The 16621-nt window shown below is 39.9% G+C and overlaps 1 protein-coding gene across 7 annotated transcripts in view; it reads right to left on the bottom strand.

Moving 5' to 3' along the window:
* DSCAM (DS cell adhesion molecule) overlaps positions 1-16621 on the bottom strand; it is a 680512-nt gene that overhangs the window by 210398 nt on the left and 453493 nt on the right. For all 7 annotated transcript variants that reach the window (XM_050933241.1, XM_050933240.1, XM_050933242.1 and 4 more), the window contains exon 10: positions 4294-4413. In XM_050933241.1, the coding sequence (XP_050789198.1) occupies positions 4294-4413 (120 nt within the window). The remainder of the gene's footprint in view (positions 1-4293; positions 4414-16621) is intronic.

Here is a 16621-nt window from a genome sequence, read left to right on the forward strand (position 1 = left end):
GTGGGCTCAGCGGTATCTCAGCACATCAGGTGGCATCCTAAGGGGGGTAACCTGCCACAGGCTCAACTTAATAGCTAGTTTAAAATACAGAATTCAGATCTGTCTTATGACTTGGCAGACATGGAGGCTGGTTGGACAGAAATGAATCATCTGCTTGGTTAGGTCCATATGCTTCCTTTCACACGTTAAAAAGGTGGACAGATCTAGAAGGGCCTGGGCCATTACACTTCCTGAAGGTGGGTCCACAAGCAGTGTGTACTCTGCCACTTCTTCTGACAGACAAAGATTTGCTGGAATAACGGAGTCATGCCCCTTAGATCTCAGCCTGTCTGCTCTTCTCCCAGGCTTCCCACACAACAAGGCAGCACAGCATTTGTCTTTGCTGCATTGACATTGACTGAGCCCCATCACAGTCCCCAGTGAAAAACTGCCGAGAGGGATTTACTCTTGCTCATGGCAGCACTACATTTTGGTGCTTTCATGCTGATTTGATAGAGGATTAAGCCACACAGAATAGCTGTTCCCTCAATTCCTTCTCACGTCCCACTGACCATACCCTACGCAGCTCTGTGGAGTAGGGCTTGTATAGAACAACTGTCAAGGAGAAAAGGGCAAATAGACAGAGTTGGTTAACCTCCCATGTGGCCACTTTTCCTTTCCCCTCCTTAACTGAACACTTTGACTCCTTTCCACCACACAGCCAAGTGAAGCATAATATCCTTCAGTAGCAAACTTATTGTGCATGTTTATGATCTGGAATCCACTGATTCTTGAATCATCATTAAACATCGAGGGTCTTGCTCATGCAAGAGAATAAAGGTCCTATTTCCAATCCCAAATGATTGAGCTGAAGCCATTTTTACATGGGAATGGAGAGACTGGATGATTCAGGGGACAAGTAATAAGATGCAGTATCTGAGTTGCTTGAATTTGGCCCAAGTCTGTAATGAATATGGTTGCTTCCCTATTCTCACTTCAACATTGGTGGTTTCAGTCCAATTCTAATGCTACAAATGCTCTCCACACAAAATTCAACAAGAATTGCGTATGGCAGCTAAATGACCTTTTCGCTTTTACAGGTACTCCTTCTAGAACAGAATAGAACTGAAGTGCATTTAAAGGGAACCTTGCACTACCATTGTCTATGCTTCGGCACTTAAGGTATGTCTACACGGCAAGTGGAGGTGTGATTGCAGCATGTGTAGCTCAGGGAATACTTAATTTTCATTTTGGTGGCTGAACTGAAAAAAATACTTTCAATTTTGTCCATTTTTTTTCATTTTTGTTTTCAACTAAATTATTTGACAAATTCAGCCTGAATTCATGAATAGTTTTGGTTCACCAAAAATTGTTCTTTTTTTTGCAAATAAACTATGTAGACGTACCTGAGCTGGCTTTAATCTAGCTAGCATGGGTACCAATAATAGTGTAGCTATGGCAGCATGGGCTTCAGTGTAGGCTAGCCACACGAGTAAGCACCTAGGGTCCTACATGGACTTGTATAGTCCACACTGAAGTCTGGTTGCCACAGCTTCACTACTCCAGTAGCTGAGTTAGCTAGATTTAAGTTAGCTTGGGTAAGTCTACATGTGCAGCAACCACACACCTGACCACAGATAGACATATGCTTTGATATTGTGTTGATAGATTCCTTGGAAAACCTTAGAGAGATTACATAGATAGTATTTGTATTGTTGATAACTAATTTCCATTGCTATCAATTTAGTTTACATTTAGGTAGTTGATTACAGTATAACGTTTATATTATCATAGTGCCTAGAAGCCCAAATCAGGATCAGATCTTACAGTGTTAAGTGTTCTACAAACACATACAAGGACAAGGGCCCTGTTCCAAAGGTTTGACAATCTAATTTGGGAGGCAGTAGGGGACATTATCAGAGAAATCACATGGATATATTTTTCAATGGGATTCTCTTATATAACTTTCTGTACATGAATTTGATATCCATCAACATTAATTACTATAAGCAGTGGGCTGAGTAAGCCTAAAAGAAAATGGAATGAGAAAAGACTATGGGGAAAGAGAACGCTATAACAACTCATGAATACAACATTTGGAACGTTAAAATTTAACATGTGCAAATTTAAGCTTCTCTAATCCTAAAAGAGCTAACTTTTGGGACTGGCAGTTACATGGAGGATTACCTAGGCAGATGCACTGAACTTGGTAACATTATAGGATAATGTCTGCACAGATATTAGCTGTCATTAATGATTTTTCAACTATATTAGTCACATTAATTTTGTTTCTCTTTTCCTACTTCTTTTTCTTGAATGAACCAACTTTCTTGTGGTTAATGCAAGGGAAATAGTTAAACTTCATGAATTGTGTGTAGTGGCCGTGCAAAGCCCAGGTATCTGTGCACAGATGCTCTCTTGTTGCTGTATCCAGAATTCTGTGGGTAATTTGGTGCTCAGGGAAAGTGAGTGAAGGACTAATAGCACTAGTGAGAGACAGGCACAATTTGGGAAAGCATCTACATGTAGCTATGCAAGGGCATCTCACTCCTGACTTGCAAAACATCAGTTATTCCAGGCCAAAGTCCATCCTGAGCAGTGACCATCACACATGCATTACTGTGTAGTGAGTTTTGTGACGTGACTGAATGTTCCTTAGTGACTAGGATAATACCACCTTGCTTATTATTACTTGGGTTTATTTATTGATTTAGGTCATAAGTCTGCAGAAGTGATAAGGTTGTCAAACATTATCCTATTGTGCACAAATGCCATTCTGCCTTTCCTTTTGCACTAACTTTAGAAACCTTATATTGGCCATGATGCTAACTGGTTTTCAGATTTGTTGATAATCTTAAACTCTACATGGCATCAACAAACTTGATGGTACCTGTGCGCTTTGTTGTTAACGGCCTCCACCCCAGTACTTTTTTGGGATCTTAGTACAAACCTGTCACAGTATACACACTGTGTGCCATTTTAAGACAAGATGGACTGTGTAGCCTAGAGATCTGTACAAGATTTTAATTAAATCTTCTGATGAAATCATGATGTAATAACAAAATACAGTGTCAGCATGAAAATATTGTCCATGTCAGCTAGAGCTGTTCTGGAAAAAAAATATATTGGAACTTCAAAAATTCAAACATTTTTGACCACTTCTTATATCAGCTAAAACTTCATTCTGCATGACAAACCTACTTCATCCAAGATTCAGAAAGAGCTATGAATGGAGATCATTACAGGATTTTCACTTAGATGTGTAGAACATCATTAAAATGAAACTACTCTTTTCTGCTACTAAAAAAAAAACCCCTCATGGTGCTTACATGCTGTTAGCTGGAATCTAGCTAGCCTGACTTGGCCTCCCTCTTCAGAATATAAATGGAATACAGAATAATTGTCTTTTCCTTATTAGCACAACATGGAAAGTTAAAATAAAAGCACATCGGGAAGTGTTTAAATTAATTCCATATTTTCTTCCATGTACTGGTAAAAACAAAACAGTGCTATTAAACTGAAAATGGCATGTAGTGTTGCCTCAGCTAGTGCCCCCAACAGCACCAAATTTTAGCCAGAAGTCAATTGGTTTTTTTTGTCTACATACAATGTGGTGTGATAAGGTATTCTCTCTTATACTGTGGTAAAGGGTTAACATTAACTAATGTATACAGTACAGTTGCTTTCTGGAATAACACCAGCTTTGACACAAGGTAAGCATTAACAGATAATTGGCTAAAAGACAATCTAGCAGGAAGCATATTTTAATTAAAAAGCTGTCAATTTCGTGTGGTTAGCTGGGGTCAAGTGGGGCCAGTTTTAATGCTCTGTTACATAAAAATAAAATGTTAAAGCATTATGTAAAGCGCATATTGAATTACTGGGTTATGCCAATACTATCTGACCTTTCTTCTTTGTAGAAAAGATATGATTGGCTGTGTTATCATAAGAAAAGAAAAAACCAAACCAAGTAGCACCAATGAACCTTGTTCTGAAGGTCACAGCAATCAAAGCAACATTTACCTTCCATACCCTTCCTCTTGAGACTTTATTCAGGTTTACTTTCAAGAACCTAAAATCACTGTAGACAGTCAAATGCCCACAGAGGAATGTATACACATACATGCAGATGCAACACATGAATTTTAAAAGTACTACTTACTCTAAATATCAGGGGAATAAATTGTGATACTCTTAACTCAAATTCAGTATTACTCCATGACTAGTGCTATTGAACTACATGGAGTAAGGTGCTACTAAACTGAAATATGAGTACCAGAATATGGACCCAAATGATTATGAAAGAAATCATACCTTTTGAGTACTTCCAGACAATGGTGGGTACAGGATAACCCTCTGCAGAACAATTGAGGATTACAGCTTTACCATAAATCCCATCTTGATCACTTGGTTGAACCACAAATCTAGGGGGAACTGAGGGAAAAACAAGGAATCATTGAGAAATAGTGCAGCTGAGAAGATAATTCAGAAAATTACTGGCCAACTCTAGGAATTTTAATGGGAATAAAAATTAGAAATGGGCACAAAATTTTACACAAAGCAAAATAAAAAATATAACTTCTCAGTATTCAAATCTAACAGCTAATTTTTTTACTTTTGATTTTTCTTAATTTTAATTTGCACTAATTTAAAGCAGTTTTTGCCATTGAAAATTATATCTATATCTATATCTATATATCTATATATATATATATTGTGCACCACTGTGTGAGAGATTACAGGGCGGGGAAAGGTTGAATGGTAAATTCCACTTGCTGTCTCATGTGATCAACCTTAGCATCAGGCTCATATGATGACATATCCTCAGACTCAGCACAGGAGTGCTAGCCGTGGAAGACAGAGGTAGAACAGGCGTCTAAGAACAAGCAACAATTAAAAAAAAAAACTGCTGCCCTTTTGTATCAAAATAATTAAGGATGCTGACAGGTTTTAGAAAAAGAGGAAATCAAAGAAAATAAAGCAGAAAAACAGACCTAAATATCATTGAACAAAGCAATATGATAAAAATATTAATACTAACAACCTCTTAGAAAGATCACTGTACTTTAAAATGATATGGTTCAAACCAGTGCCTATTGTTCTAGAAACAAATGTGGAATTTTTTGGCTGATCTCTACTTCTTTGAGGTCATGCTCAAATGAGAGAGAAATAATCTGAGTTATCTGATATTGATATGTATTGTGGAGGTCACTAGATGTGTTGGTTTTGAGGAACAGACCAGAATGTGCCAATAAGTACACACAATGTAGGAGATTAAGTACTTGTGACAATATTGGCACTACGAGCTGACCATGAGTGGCCACTACTAGACATACTTGCACAGACAGACTTGCAAAGGTGACAACCATGATTTATGGCTTTCAGAGTTTGGAGTACTCTGAGCTGAAGGTTATAAAAAAATTAAATAAATAAAAAGAAGGCCTCAGGCATATAGGGTCTAATCTCAAAGTCCATTAAAGTCAATGGGAGTCTTTCCATTGACTTCAATGGGCTTTCAGTCAGACTCATAATCATAGAATCGTAGAAATTTAAGACTGGAAGGGACCGCAAGAGGTCATCTAGTCCAATCCCCTGCACTCATGGCAGGACTAAGTACTATTTAGACCATCCCTGACAGATTTTTGTCTAAGCTATTCTTAAAAATCTCCAGTGACAGAGATTCCACAGCCTCCCTAGGTAATTTGTTCCAGTGCTTAACTAATGACCACACACTTGGAAAACAGAAGTGTATAAATTATTTGTATCCTCCACATGTACAAATCTTCTTGTTGTTCTTTTAGTGCCAGACAGAAAACCATATTATGTGACTGAGCCTGTAAAAGGTGTTTTTATTTAATTTTATATATGGCATGCACCAGAAAAACAGTGCAATGGAAGCAAAGCAGAAACAGCAGAATGACCAGTGCTATACTTTACTGATGACCTAAATTTTCCAGTATAGATGGCTTAGTGGCTTATGTAAGTACCATTGCAGGATGAGTTAGCACTTGGAGCAATGTTACTGAGGGCAGACAATCATTTTACGAGTTCCTTTTCTAAATTAAATCCTAAAGCTTTATTAAGGACACTGAATAATCTAAATCAGTGTGAAGCTGTTAATTAACCAAATGTGAATAAAGACAATGAGCAGAAAACAAGAAATGTCAGTATGTCTTAAATCGTACTGCAATAAACCTCAGGAGCTAACTGTGACAGAAACAATATTCCCCTTTGCACTGAAAAAGGCAGGTTCTCATTTATTACTTTGAATGGAAAGGGCTACTGTATTTATTGTTCATAATTATTTCAGCTTTTCAGAGGATTGCCATGCTGTCAAGCACAAATCAAGTATCGCATTAATTCACAGGAAAGCTATTCACCAAAACTGCAACCCTAGCAATCATAATCTTGGACAATAGTCCACATTATTCCATTCATTAACATAGAATATTTACATCAGCATATGAAATCAAATTATTGTAAATCCATTTCATCACCAAACAAATAGAAAAGCAGAAAAGGGGATCTGGGGTACTGATTCTCCAAGGCCTGCTAAAAAACTCCACTACTAGGCAGTAACACAAACATACTTGGGTTTATATGTCTCACAGTCTAGTGACTTCAGCATGTTTCACCTGGAGAACTGTTAACAGGAAGCAAATTATCTTCAGGATTTCCCAGAATCAATAAAGAGGTGACCATCCATAAATTCTTGCATGAAAATAAACTGCTAACATTCTGTAAAATAAATACTTTGCCTGATTCAGGAAACATTCTGTAACAAATTTTTGGTAAAAAGATATGGTGCATACAAAGGTGACTGCCTGAGGCCCGGAAATAAAAGGCTACAGTTCTGATTAGAGTAGCACATGCCTCATACAAGGATATGTTGGAAAATGGACATATTTATAATAAAGGAGATATAATTTTAAAACTAATGAGACACTTGAATTTCCTCCAGAATTGGATGGAAATGTGTTGCACTCAGCTTGACACTGCTTGATAGAGATGGGATCTGAGTCAGTGGATAATGGGTCAATTCAAGAGCATAGGTATTCAGAGATTAAAATCCTAGTAACATTGTCAAAGGTTGAGAATAAAGATGTGTCCAGTACAGAATCAGTATCTTTACCCTTAGTTTTCCAAGGTGCAAGATACTATGTCACCTAAACATTGTTAATACAATAACAACTGAACATAGTAGTTTAGTAACTATAAATGACACTCTAAGACAATGGTCCCCAACCATTTTGTGACTAGTAGCACATTCACATTTTCAGAAAAGCGTGGCGAGCACCAACAATTTTTCAAGGCTTATTTTGTATTTGTATATTAAATAATACAAAAAAAATATTTAATATTACATAATATATGAATCCAGAGAGAAGCGAGAAGCCGGAGAAAAGTCACAAGGACAGAGAACACTGGTGTCCGTAGCCCTGGAGTACTCTGTCCCCAGCAGGCATGGGGCCCCAGATTCTCTTCTCTGCTGGGCACTAGGTGGGCCCCGAACCTTCTGGGGATCAAGAACATCAGCACCTGCAGCCCCAGAGTCCTCTGTCCCCAGCAGGCGCGGGGCCACGGCTTCTCTCCAGCTTAAGCTGCGGCTCCGCACCTGCCAGGGACCAAGAACACTGGCACCTGGGAACTAGGCAGGTCCTGCATCTGCCAGGAACAGAGAACACCACGCCCACAGCCTGAGTTCTCTGTCCCCGGCAGGTCCCCTGTTGGGCACTAGGTGGGTGCACATAAATGCTCCAGCAGGCACCATGGCGCCCGCGGGCACCACGTTGGGGACCACTGCTCTAAGATAATATGCAACTAGTTAAATATGGGACTTATTTTGTCCTTCAAAAAAGTGGAGGCTACAATGTTACACTACTGATCAATTTTTGTTAAGTGTTTTGAGATTCACAGATATATTTGTAAAAGCAGCAAAGAATCCTGTGGCATCTTATAGACTAACAGACGTTTTGGAGCATGAGCTTTCGTGGGTGAATACCCACTTCGTCAGATGCATGCCAGATATATTTGTTATCCGTGAATCTCAAAACACGTTACAAAAATGGGTCAGTATCATTACTCCAGTTTTACAGACAGGGTAACTGCACCACAGACAGTCCATGTCACACACAGGCTTCATATAAATGGTGCTGACCAATCACAACTTCTGATGAGTTCAGCACCTCTGAAGATGTCAACTATGAGTTAGAACCTAGCTCTCCCGACTCCCAGTCCTTTGCCCAACCTACCAGATTTTGGTTTCTCATCATGATGGGACAGGTGGCTTAGTGACATTGGATTCAAGTCTGACTCCCTGGAATCACTTGTTCATGTCCAGACATGGTCTCGCATTCCTCCTAGAGCAGTGGTTTTCAAACTTTTTTTTCTGGCAACAGTTGAAGAGAATTGTTGATGCCCATGACCCAGTGAAGCTGGGGATGAGGGTTTTATGGTGTGGGAGCTGGGGCAGAGGGTTGGAGTGCAGAGGTGGGGGCTGTGGGGTGGGACCAGGAATTAGGGGTTCAGGGTGTGGGAGGAGGCTCTGGACTGGGGCAGAGGGTTGGGGTGCAGGGCAGTGAGGGCTCTGTCTGGGGATGCAGGCTCTGGGATGGGGCTGGGGATGAGGGGTTTGGAGTGCAGGAAGGGGCTCCAGGTTTGGGGAGGGGCTCAGTGCTGGGTCAGAGGATTGAAGCATGGGGTTGGAGCAGAGGCTTACCTCTGGCAGCTCCTGGTCAGCGGGGCAGCCGGGGTGCAGAGGCAGGCTTTCCACCTGTTCTGGCACTGTGGACTGCGCTGCACTCTGGCAGCGGCCTGCAGCAGGTCCGGCTCCATGCAGCTCTCACCCGCAGGCACCACCCCATGCCAGCTCCCATTGGCCAGTTTCTAGTACTGAGTCATGGCCCAAAGTTTGAAAACCACAGTCCTAGAGGGATAAGTTGAGTTTCTTGTACTTTGGGGGTGAGTGCCTTTCAGAGAAGGCCTTAAAAACCATGCTCTGGGATGCTCTTTATGGACACAACAGATTCCACTGTACTTCCATAATGTATAGTTTTGCTCAGATATCCTTAGCCAGAATTTCCCGTCTCAGGAGCTCTATGTTGTACACTAGGTGATTACCACTTTACCACAACAGTTGTGGTTGCTGTTCAGTGGTGCTATGTACAAACATAATTTTCCATACCAGCTCAGGCAAAATGGTCCATCACATCAAGTATCCTTCCTCAGGCTGTAGCCTACCATGAGCATGACGTTTAAGAGGATTTTGAAAAAAAAACCTGTCAAGATGTACCTGGCCAGTTGTGCGTATAGTGTTGTACATGGGGAGCAGGGCAGAGGAAATCCCAGTCCCACCATGATCAGCTGATGCCCTGAAGCATGATATGTGATTACTTATTTTACGAAAAGGAACAATAATTTTGTGAAAAGGTTTATATCCTTCAGGATCAAATGTGTGTATATAATTGATCATTATTAATTTATTGCTACTATTATCGAATTTAGTGCCAGATTGACAACTGTGGAAATTAGAGTCTAATATTTAGCTACAGAACAAATACAGCATGAACAGTGGCATAAAAGCTTTCCCACACAGATCCACAAATACAGAGTGCTTCAACCCTTACAAAGATGAGTAATAAAGGAATTCATTCCTATGCCCATTCAAACTTTGGTCTCTCTGTAAAGACTACCTACAAGAATATCATTTTGTGCCAGTTGGGCTGGTATCTTTATTGCTATTACTAGATTTCCACTGGACACCAGAAATGTTGCTACAAGAAAGCAAAATGACACAGATTTTTACAGTAGTTCAATGATCTTTCAACTACTTATTTTCTTTTGTCTTCTAGCCAACCCAAAGGACTTTCTTCTTCTATGACTGGAATGGGAAGTAGCCAGGTGATAAAAAGAAAGGACATCTTCAGTTTCTCTTTTTATAATGAGGTTTTTTTTTGTTTTTCCTCAATCCCTACCCCCTGCAATTTTAGTTTCAAATGAGTGGTTACTTCAGTGTTACCACTACATTTTTTCGAACATACACACACAGGCCGTCATCTTTTGATTTTGATCGAGTTTTGCCCTATAAAGATGCTCTGATGGTCCAGTTTCTTCAAGGCATTCATTGGACCTTGGAGAAATCAAGAACATCTGCCTGGTAAGGATTTCTCCAGGTTGGCCAGGTTGATGAGCTTAAGTAAAGTCAACTCTGGGGAGAGAGCCATGAGTCTGGTGTACCTCTTGTTGCGGTATTAATGCTTTGGCCTAACCTGCCTACACATCACTTCACAAATACATTCAAAAACAGAATGAGACTATGATGGAGTGATTCCTTTCTGAATATTACCTTTGTTCCAACAGCTTTGGCTCCTGAGTTTATAAAGGTAGACATTTTATATTGATTTAGCATTGAGTTTCTTTAAGGTTCACTCATTTCCTGTGACCGATGGATCTGTGCTAAGGATTGAGTTGCATAGGTCATCAGGCTCAAACTATTTAATGGTTGAAGTCAGAGGGACCTAGAAGGTATTTTCCCTCAATATCATGACTAAAAGATTCAGGCTTTAACAAAGAGAAAACAAAGGTTCAGAGAAATAAGAACAGATTGCGGAAGATGAAATTTAGTGCCACAGTGACATTTTTTAGACTAGGAAATATTTTATTATCTGCTTGTCTGAAAAAGTCCCAGAAAGTTAGGGAAAGGTCAATCAGTGATTGAAGTACACACTGTTCATCAGTGTCATATTGATGGACTTGATCCAAGGTTACTAAAAATAAATGATTACACAACCATTGCTGTTCTTTAATTTAATTTTGCTTTTCATAAACCCAGATATCCTTCCTGACTGAATTTTAAAAACAGTATTCATCATATTCTTAGTAGCATGATCAAAGTATGTGGGATATCAGACTAGGCACTCATAATGGGCCTTTCTTAACAGTACATTATACCAGAGAGTAATTCTGAAAACTCCTAACATGAGCTTTTCTAGTGAGTCCCTGGAGTCAGAGGCAAAACAATCCAAGTGATTGGCCCAGAATACAATGTTCCATTTTTACATGGAACATATGTAGTTTACATTTAGGTCATACTGTCAAAATGATGGAGGAAATTTAAACACCAAAGCAGCCATTGATGTATTAATGAATAAGATCATTACACACTGTTTTTTAGCAGAGATGAACAGTTATTAAATTTGGTAATTGGACCTATGGGGTCAATTTAGCGGGTTTAGTGAAACCATTTGCTCTGCAGTTCTAGAAAAGAGATGTTCTTTGCCCAAGTGAGACAGTGCATAGCAGTTCATGTTGATCAGGTACATCAAATGAGAACAATAAATATGATGTGAGCCTTTCAAGAACAGCCTTCAGCTGCAATGTAAATACCAACAAGGAAATTAAACGGAATGTTCAACAATGACAATGACGGTTCATCATCCTTTCCTTACTTTTCAATCACAGTCTATATTTGTTACAAAATGTTTTTAAAACGTCAGTGAACAGACACAGACTCTCTTCCTTTATGGAACATTCAAGGCTCTGGAACTCCTCATAGACTGCTTAACTATCTGACAATATAAGATAGACCAAGCAAGCACAAAATGAAATCGTATTTCCACTAAATGCATTATGGGGGGTTATTAGGTACAGTATTTAAAGATCTTATCTCAATTTAAACTCATGATGTGTTCACACAAAAGAATGTTAAAATCATGATTTATGCATGCACACATTGCTTTCTTTGAAATCTCTGTTCTAGTAGTATTTCAGAATTTGTGAATTCATAATATATTTATGAGGGTCTTTCTCACCAATTAAAACACTACTGACTACACTTTTTATTTCAGAGTTATTTTACTCCTGTACTAGAAAATCCCCAGAGGAATTATTAATCATAACCTTTCCGCAGAATTTTTAACCAGCCTATTGAAGAAAGAAAATGCTGAATTTAATTATGTAAAATGGTTTAAAAATTCTATAGGAAGGACATAGTTCTCTGAAATACAGCAGGAGTCATTTTCTTTCTTTTGTGTTTGTATAGTGTGTAGCACATTGAGGGCGCTACCAGAAATAAAATAATTAAAATAAAATAATAATAATAATAATAAATATAGATTTTACAGTAATTTTTACATAGCCACATTGATTTAATCCCTAGTAAATTCTATAGGACTTTTCCATAAACACTGACAGGAGCCAGCATAGCATGAGTTTATAAAAGTGAACCTCATTTTCATTCAGTTGGCTTGATTACCAGCCATCTTTGAAAGAAGAAGGTGGATGGACTTCCCTTCAAGTGAGTGAGTTTATTTTTAAAACAAAGGACTAGAGGAGAGGCCTCCAGCATAACTCAGACAGCCCTGGGGTCCCTCTGGCACTTTTATGTAGCACTACAGGGCTGGAGCATGGTATAGGATCTGACATAAGATGCACGCAATTCAAAGAAAATGTTTTCCACCATGACCATTTTTATTGCCTGAAAAATGGCAGAGTCTAAGGACAAATTAAAACACTTAAATTAAAAACACACAAGACTTATTTGACAGCCCCCAAAATTAACAAAGATATGCATGTTGAAAAATTACAGATAAATATGATTTGACAGAGAATAATTGAAGATTATTTTTCCCCCAATTTATGAGTCACCGTATGGACCCTTCAAAAGTTCATACCCTTACCGGTAATAAACAATTTCCTATTTCGCTTTACAGTATTGCAGGTATTAATGATGTTGTCAACAGCCACTGCAGCAGAAATACAGACCCCTAAAATCAACTGTTGGCAGATAAAATGCTCTTCAGTTCGATATTGGATTGCAGTGTATTTCGATGCTATTTTAAGTCTACCCATGTGATGTTAAACTATCTAGACTCCCAAATATTTTAAATGTAATTATGTATTTTATAAAAAGCATTTTAATTCAACTTTTAAAATTAATAACATCAATGTAAAGAGCAAAAAGGAAGAATAATATTTACGATGAACAGTCATATTTCTCTTGACTTTTCCATACCAGCACACATGATTTCTCTCTACTCTTGTATAAAAAAACCTCACACTCTTCACATAAATGAGACTTTTCCAAGAACCCATCCTCTGCCAATTGGTAAGGCCGGTGTTTAAGTCCAGAGCATATTGTTCAGAAGCTGTTGCACAATATGGATTAGAAATGGGAAGAGCTTAAGTACCATTTATTCTCCCATTACATAGGGGAAAACTTATTTAGAAAACTAACCCACACACACACACACACACCCCCCGTTCTGGCCTTGATTCAGGAAAGCATCCTTGTTCAGGTTAATATTTTAGCACATGCTTCACATTATGCACATACTTAGACCACAAATGAAATATAAACATGCCTTCAAGTTAAACAGTTAAGCACTTAAGTGCTGTCTTGAATAAGGAGGAATTTAAGCACCTCCTTAAGGATTTTCTTGAAATGGGGCCCCAGCTTGTAAGTTGTATCCCTGTTCCCCCAGTCTTTGTCAGTTTTCGTCTTCATGGACAGTAAACTCTTCAGGGTAGGTACTGTGTCTTTGTACAGCACCTCGCACAATGGGACCCCAGTTCTGACTGGGGTCTTTGGATACTACTATAACACAATAACAAAAATAGTTGTAATAATACTGTAATAGGATAGTAAACTTGAGAATATACCAAAGGGAATAATCTAGCACTGGGCCCCAGGGAAATGGGTTAAATATAATATATAAAGCTGATTGAATTTTTTTGTTTGAAATTTTTTTCAATTACTTTTCATGAATAATATTTTTTATGAAATATCTACTTTTAATTAGAATTTTTCAGACTTACAATTAAAAAAATCAAAAACTGAAAAATTTTGTCTGAACAGACAAAATTTCAATGAAACTAAATATTTTGCCTTGCAATAAATTTTTTTCATGGGGCGGGGGGGGACGCGTTTGGTTGCTGAAACTGAAAACATCTCTCTCTCTCTCTCTCTCTTTTGAATGGAAACTCAAAAAATGTTGCAGAAAATCTTTTACAAAAACAAATTTTTTTGTTTTCCTGAATATTTTTCACAGTAAAAAGAAGTTCTAGAGTATCTCTTCTAACAGGTCTTTTCCATCTCTAACTTTTGGGATCCTATATTCACATTCCAGAGAGTACGAGTTTAGAGCAGGTGCAAAGACACAGAAGGACAATATCTAGCTAATTACAATAATGTTTTAGAGTGGTATCCATGTTAGTCTGTATCAACAAAAAGAACAAGGAGTACTTGTGGCACCTTAGGCCTGGTCTACACTACACATTTAAACCAAATTTAGCAATGTTAAACCGATTTAACCCTGCACCTGTCCACACAACGAGGCCCTTTATATTGATATAAAGGGCTCTTTAAACTGGTTTCTGTACTCCTCCCCGATGAGAGGAGTAGCGCTGAAATCAGTATTGCCATGTCGGATTAGGGTTAGTGTGGCTGCAAATCGATGGTATTGGCCTCCGGGCGGTACCCCACAGTGCACCATTGTGACCGCTCTGGAAAGCAATCTGAACTCGAATGCACTGGCCAGTAGACAGGAAAAGCCCCGTGAGCTTTTGAATTTAATTTCCTGTTTGCCCAGCGTGGAGCGCTGATCAGCATGGATGGCAATGCAGTCCCAAATCCAAAAAGAGCTCCAGCATGGACCGTATGGGAGATACTGGATCTGATCGCTGCATGGGGAGACAAATCTTTTCTATCAGAGCTCCGTTACAGAAGACTAAATGACAATGCATTTGAAAAAATCTCCAGGCTATGATAGAGTCCACAGCACAGTGCTGTGTGACAAGCATAAAGGAAAGCCAAAGAATCAAATGGACGCTCATGGAGGGAGGGAGAGGGTACTGAGGACTCCAGCTATCCCACAGTCCCCGCAGTCTCCAAAAAGCATTTGCATTCTTGGCTGAGCTCCCAATGCCTGAAGGGTCAAAAACATTGTCCCGGATGGTTCAGGGTATATGTCATCAATTTACACCCTTCCACCCCAGAAAGAAAAGGAGAAAAAAGTTTCTCGCTTTTTTTCAATATCACCCTATGTCTACTGCATGCCGCTGGTAGACAGGGTGCTGCAGTGCTGAACACCAGCATCCCCTTCCTGGTGGATAGCAGTCATAGTGTACCATCTGCCATTGTAATCATCATCCCGTGAGTGCTCCTGGCTGGCCTCGATGAGGTCGGCCGGGGGCGCCTGAGTAAAAATGGGAATGACTCCTGGTCATTCCCAGCAGATGGTACAGAACAGCTGGTAACCATCCTCATCATAGCAACTGGAGGCTGAGCTCTATCAGCGCCCCCCCTTTCATGTCTAAAGAAAAGATTCTGTACTGCGTGGACTATCATAGCAGCTGGAGTACCTTCAAGTCAGCAGCACAGGTATAGGTACCCACATGGCCCTACAGTATGACAACATTTTTATGGCTTCCCTCCTCCCCCTCATTTTATCTCACTAAAAAGTCAGTGTTTCCTATTCCTGCATTCTTTATTACTTCATCACACAAATGGGGGGACACTGCCACGGTAGCCCAGGAGGGTTGGGGGAGAAGGGAAGCAACGGGTGGGGTTGTTGCAGGGGTACCCCCTAGAATGGCATGCAGCTCATCATTTCTGCAGGATCTCTGGGGCTCTGACATAGAGCAGCTGTGGTCTCTGGTTCTCGAATACACTTGCCCCATATTCTAGGCAGGACTGACTCTATTTTTAGACAAAACACAAAGAAGGGAATGACCCAGGGAGTCATTCTCATTTTTGTCCATGCACCCCCGGCCGACCTCAGCGAGGCTAGCCAGGAGCACCCATGACAGCAGCAGATGGTACAGAACAACTCATAACCGTCATCTCATCACCAATTTACAATGGCATGGCAGATGGTGCAATAGGGATGGTAACCGTCTGCTACCTTGCAAAGGCAAATGAATGCTGTTGTGTAGCACTGCAGTATCGCGTATGTCAGCAGCATCCAGTACATATAAGGTGACAATGACAAAAGGCAAAACAGGCACCATGATTGCCATGCTATGGAGTCTGCCAGGGCAATCCAGGGAAAAAGGGCGCAAAATGATTGTCTGCCGTTGCTTTCACAGAGGAAGGATTGAGTGACAACATTTACCCAGAATCACCCGGGACACTGTTTTTGCACTGGGATCTCAACCCAGAATTCCAATGGGCAGGGGAGACTGCGGGAACTATGGGATAGCAACGGGATAGCTACCCACAGTGCAACGCTCCGGAAATCGAAGCTAGCCTCAGCACATGGACACACACCACCGAATTAATGTGCTTAGTGTGGCCGCGTGCACTCAACTTTATACAATCAGTTTTACAAAACCGGTTTATGTAAAATCGGAATAATCCTGTAGTGTAGACATACCCTTAGAGACTAACTCTAACTGTCATCATCATGAATAGGTTGGAATATGAACGAGAGGCTGCTAGGCAGCTCTCTAACATCACATTCTACAGGTCATTATCCTCTGATCCCACTGAGTGTTACCAAAAACTACACCATCTGCTAAAAAAACTCCCTGAAAAAGCACAGGAACAAATCTGCACAAACACAGCTCTAGAACCCTGACCAAGGGTATTCTATCTGCTACCCAAAATCCAGAAACCTGAAAATCCTGGATGCCACACCATCTC

Source organism: Gopherus flavomarginatus, chromosome 1 (assembly GCF_025201925.1).
Source record: "Gopherus flavomarginatus isolate rGopFla2 chromosome 1, rGopFla2.mat.asm, whole genome shotgun sequence".
Classification (NCBI taxonomy): domain Eukaryota; kingdom Metazoa; phylum Chordata; order Testudines; family Testudinidae; genus Gopherus; species Gopherus flavomarginatus.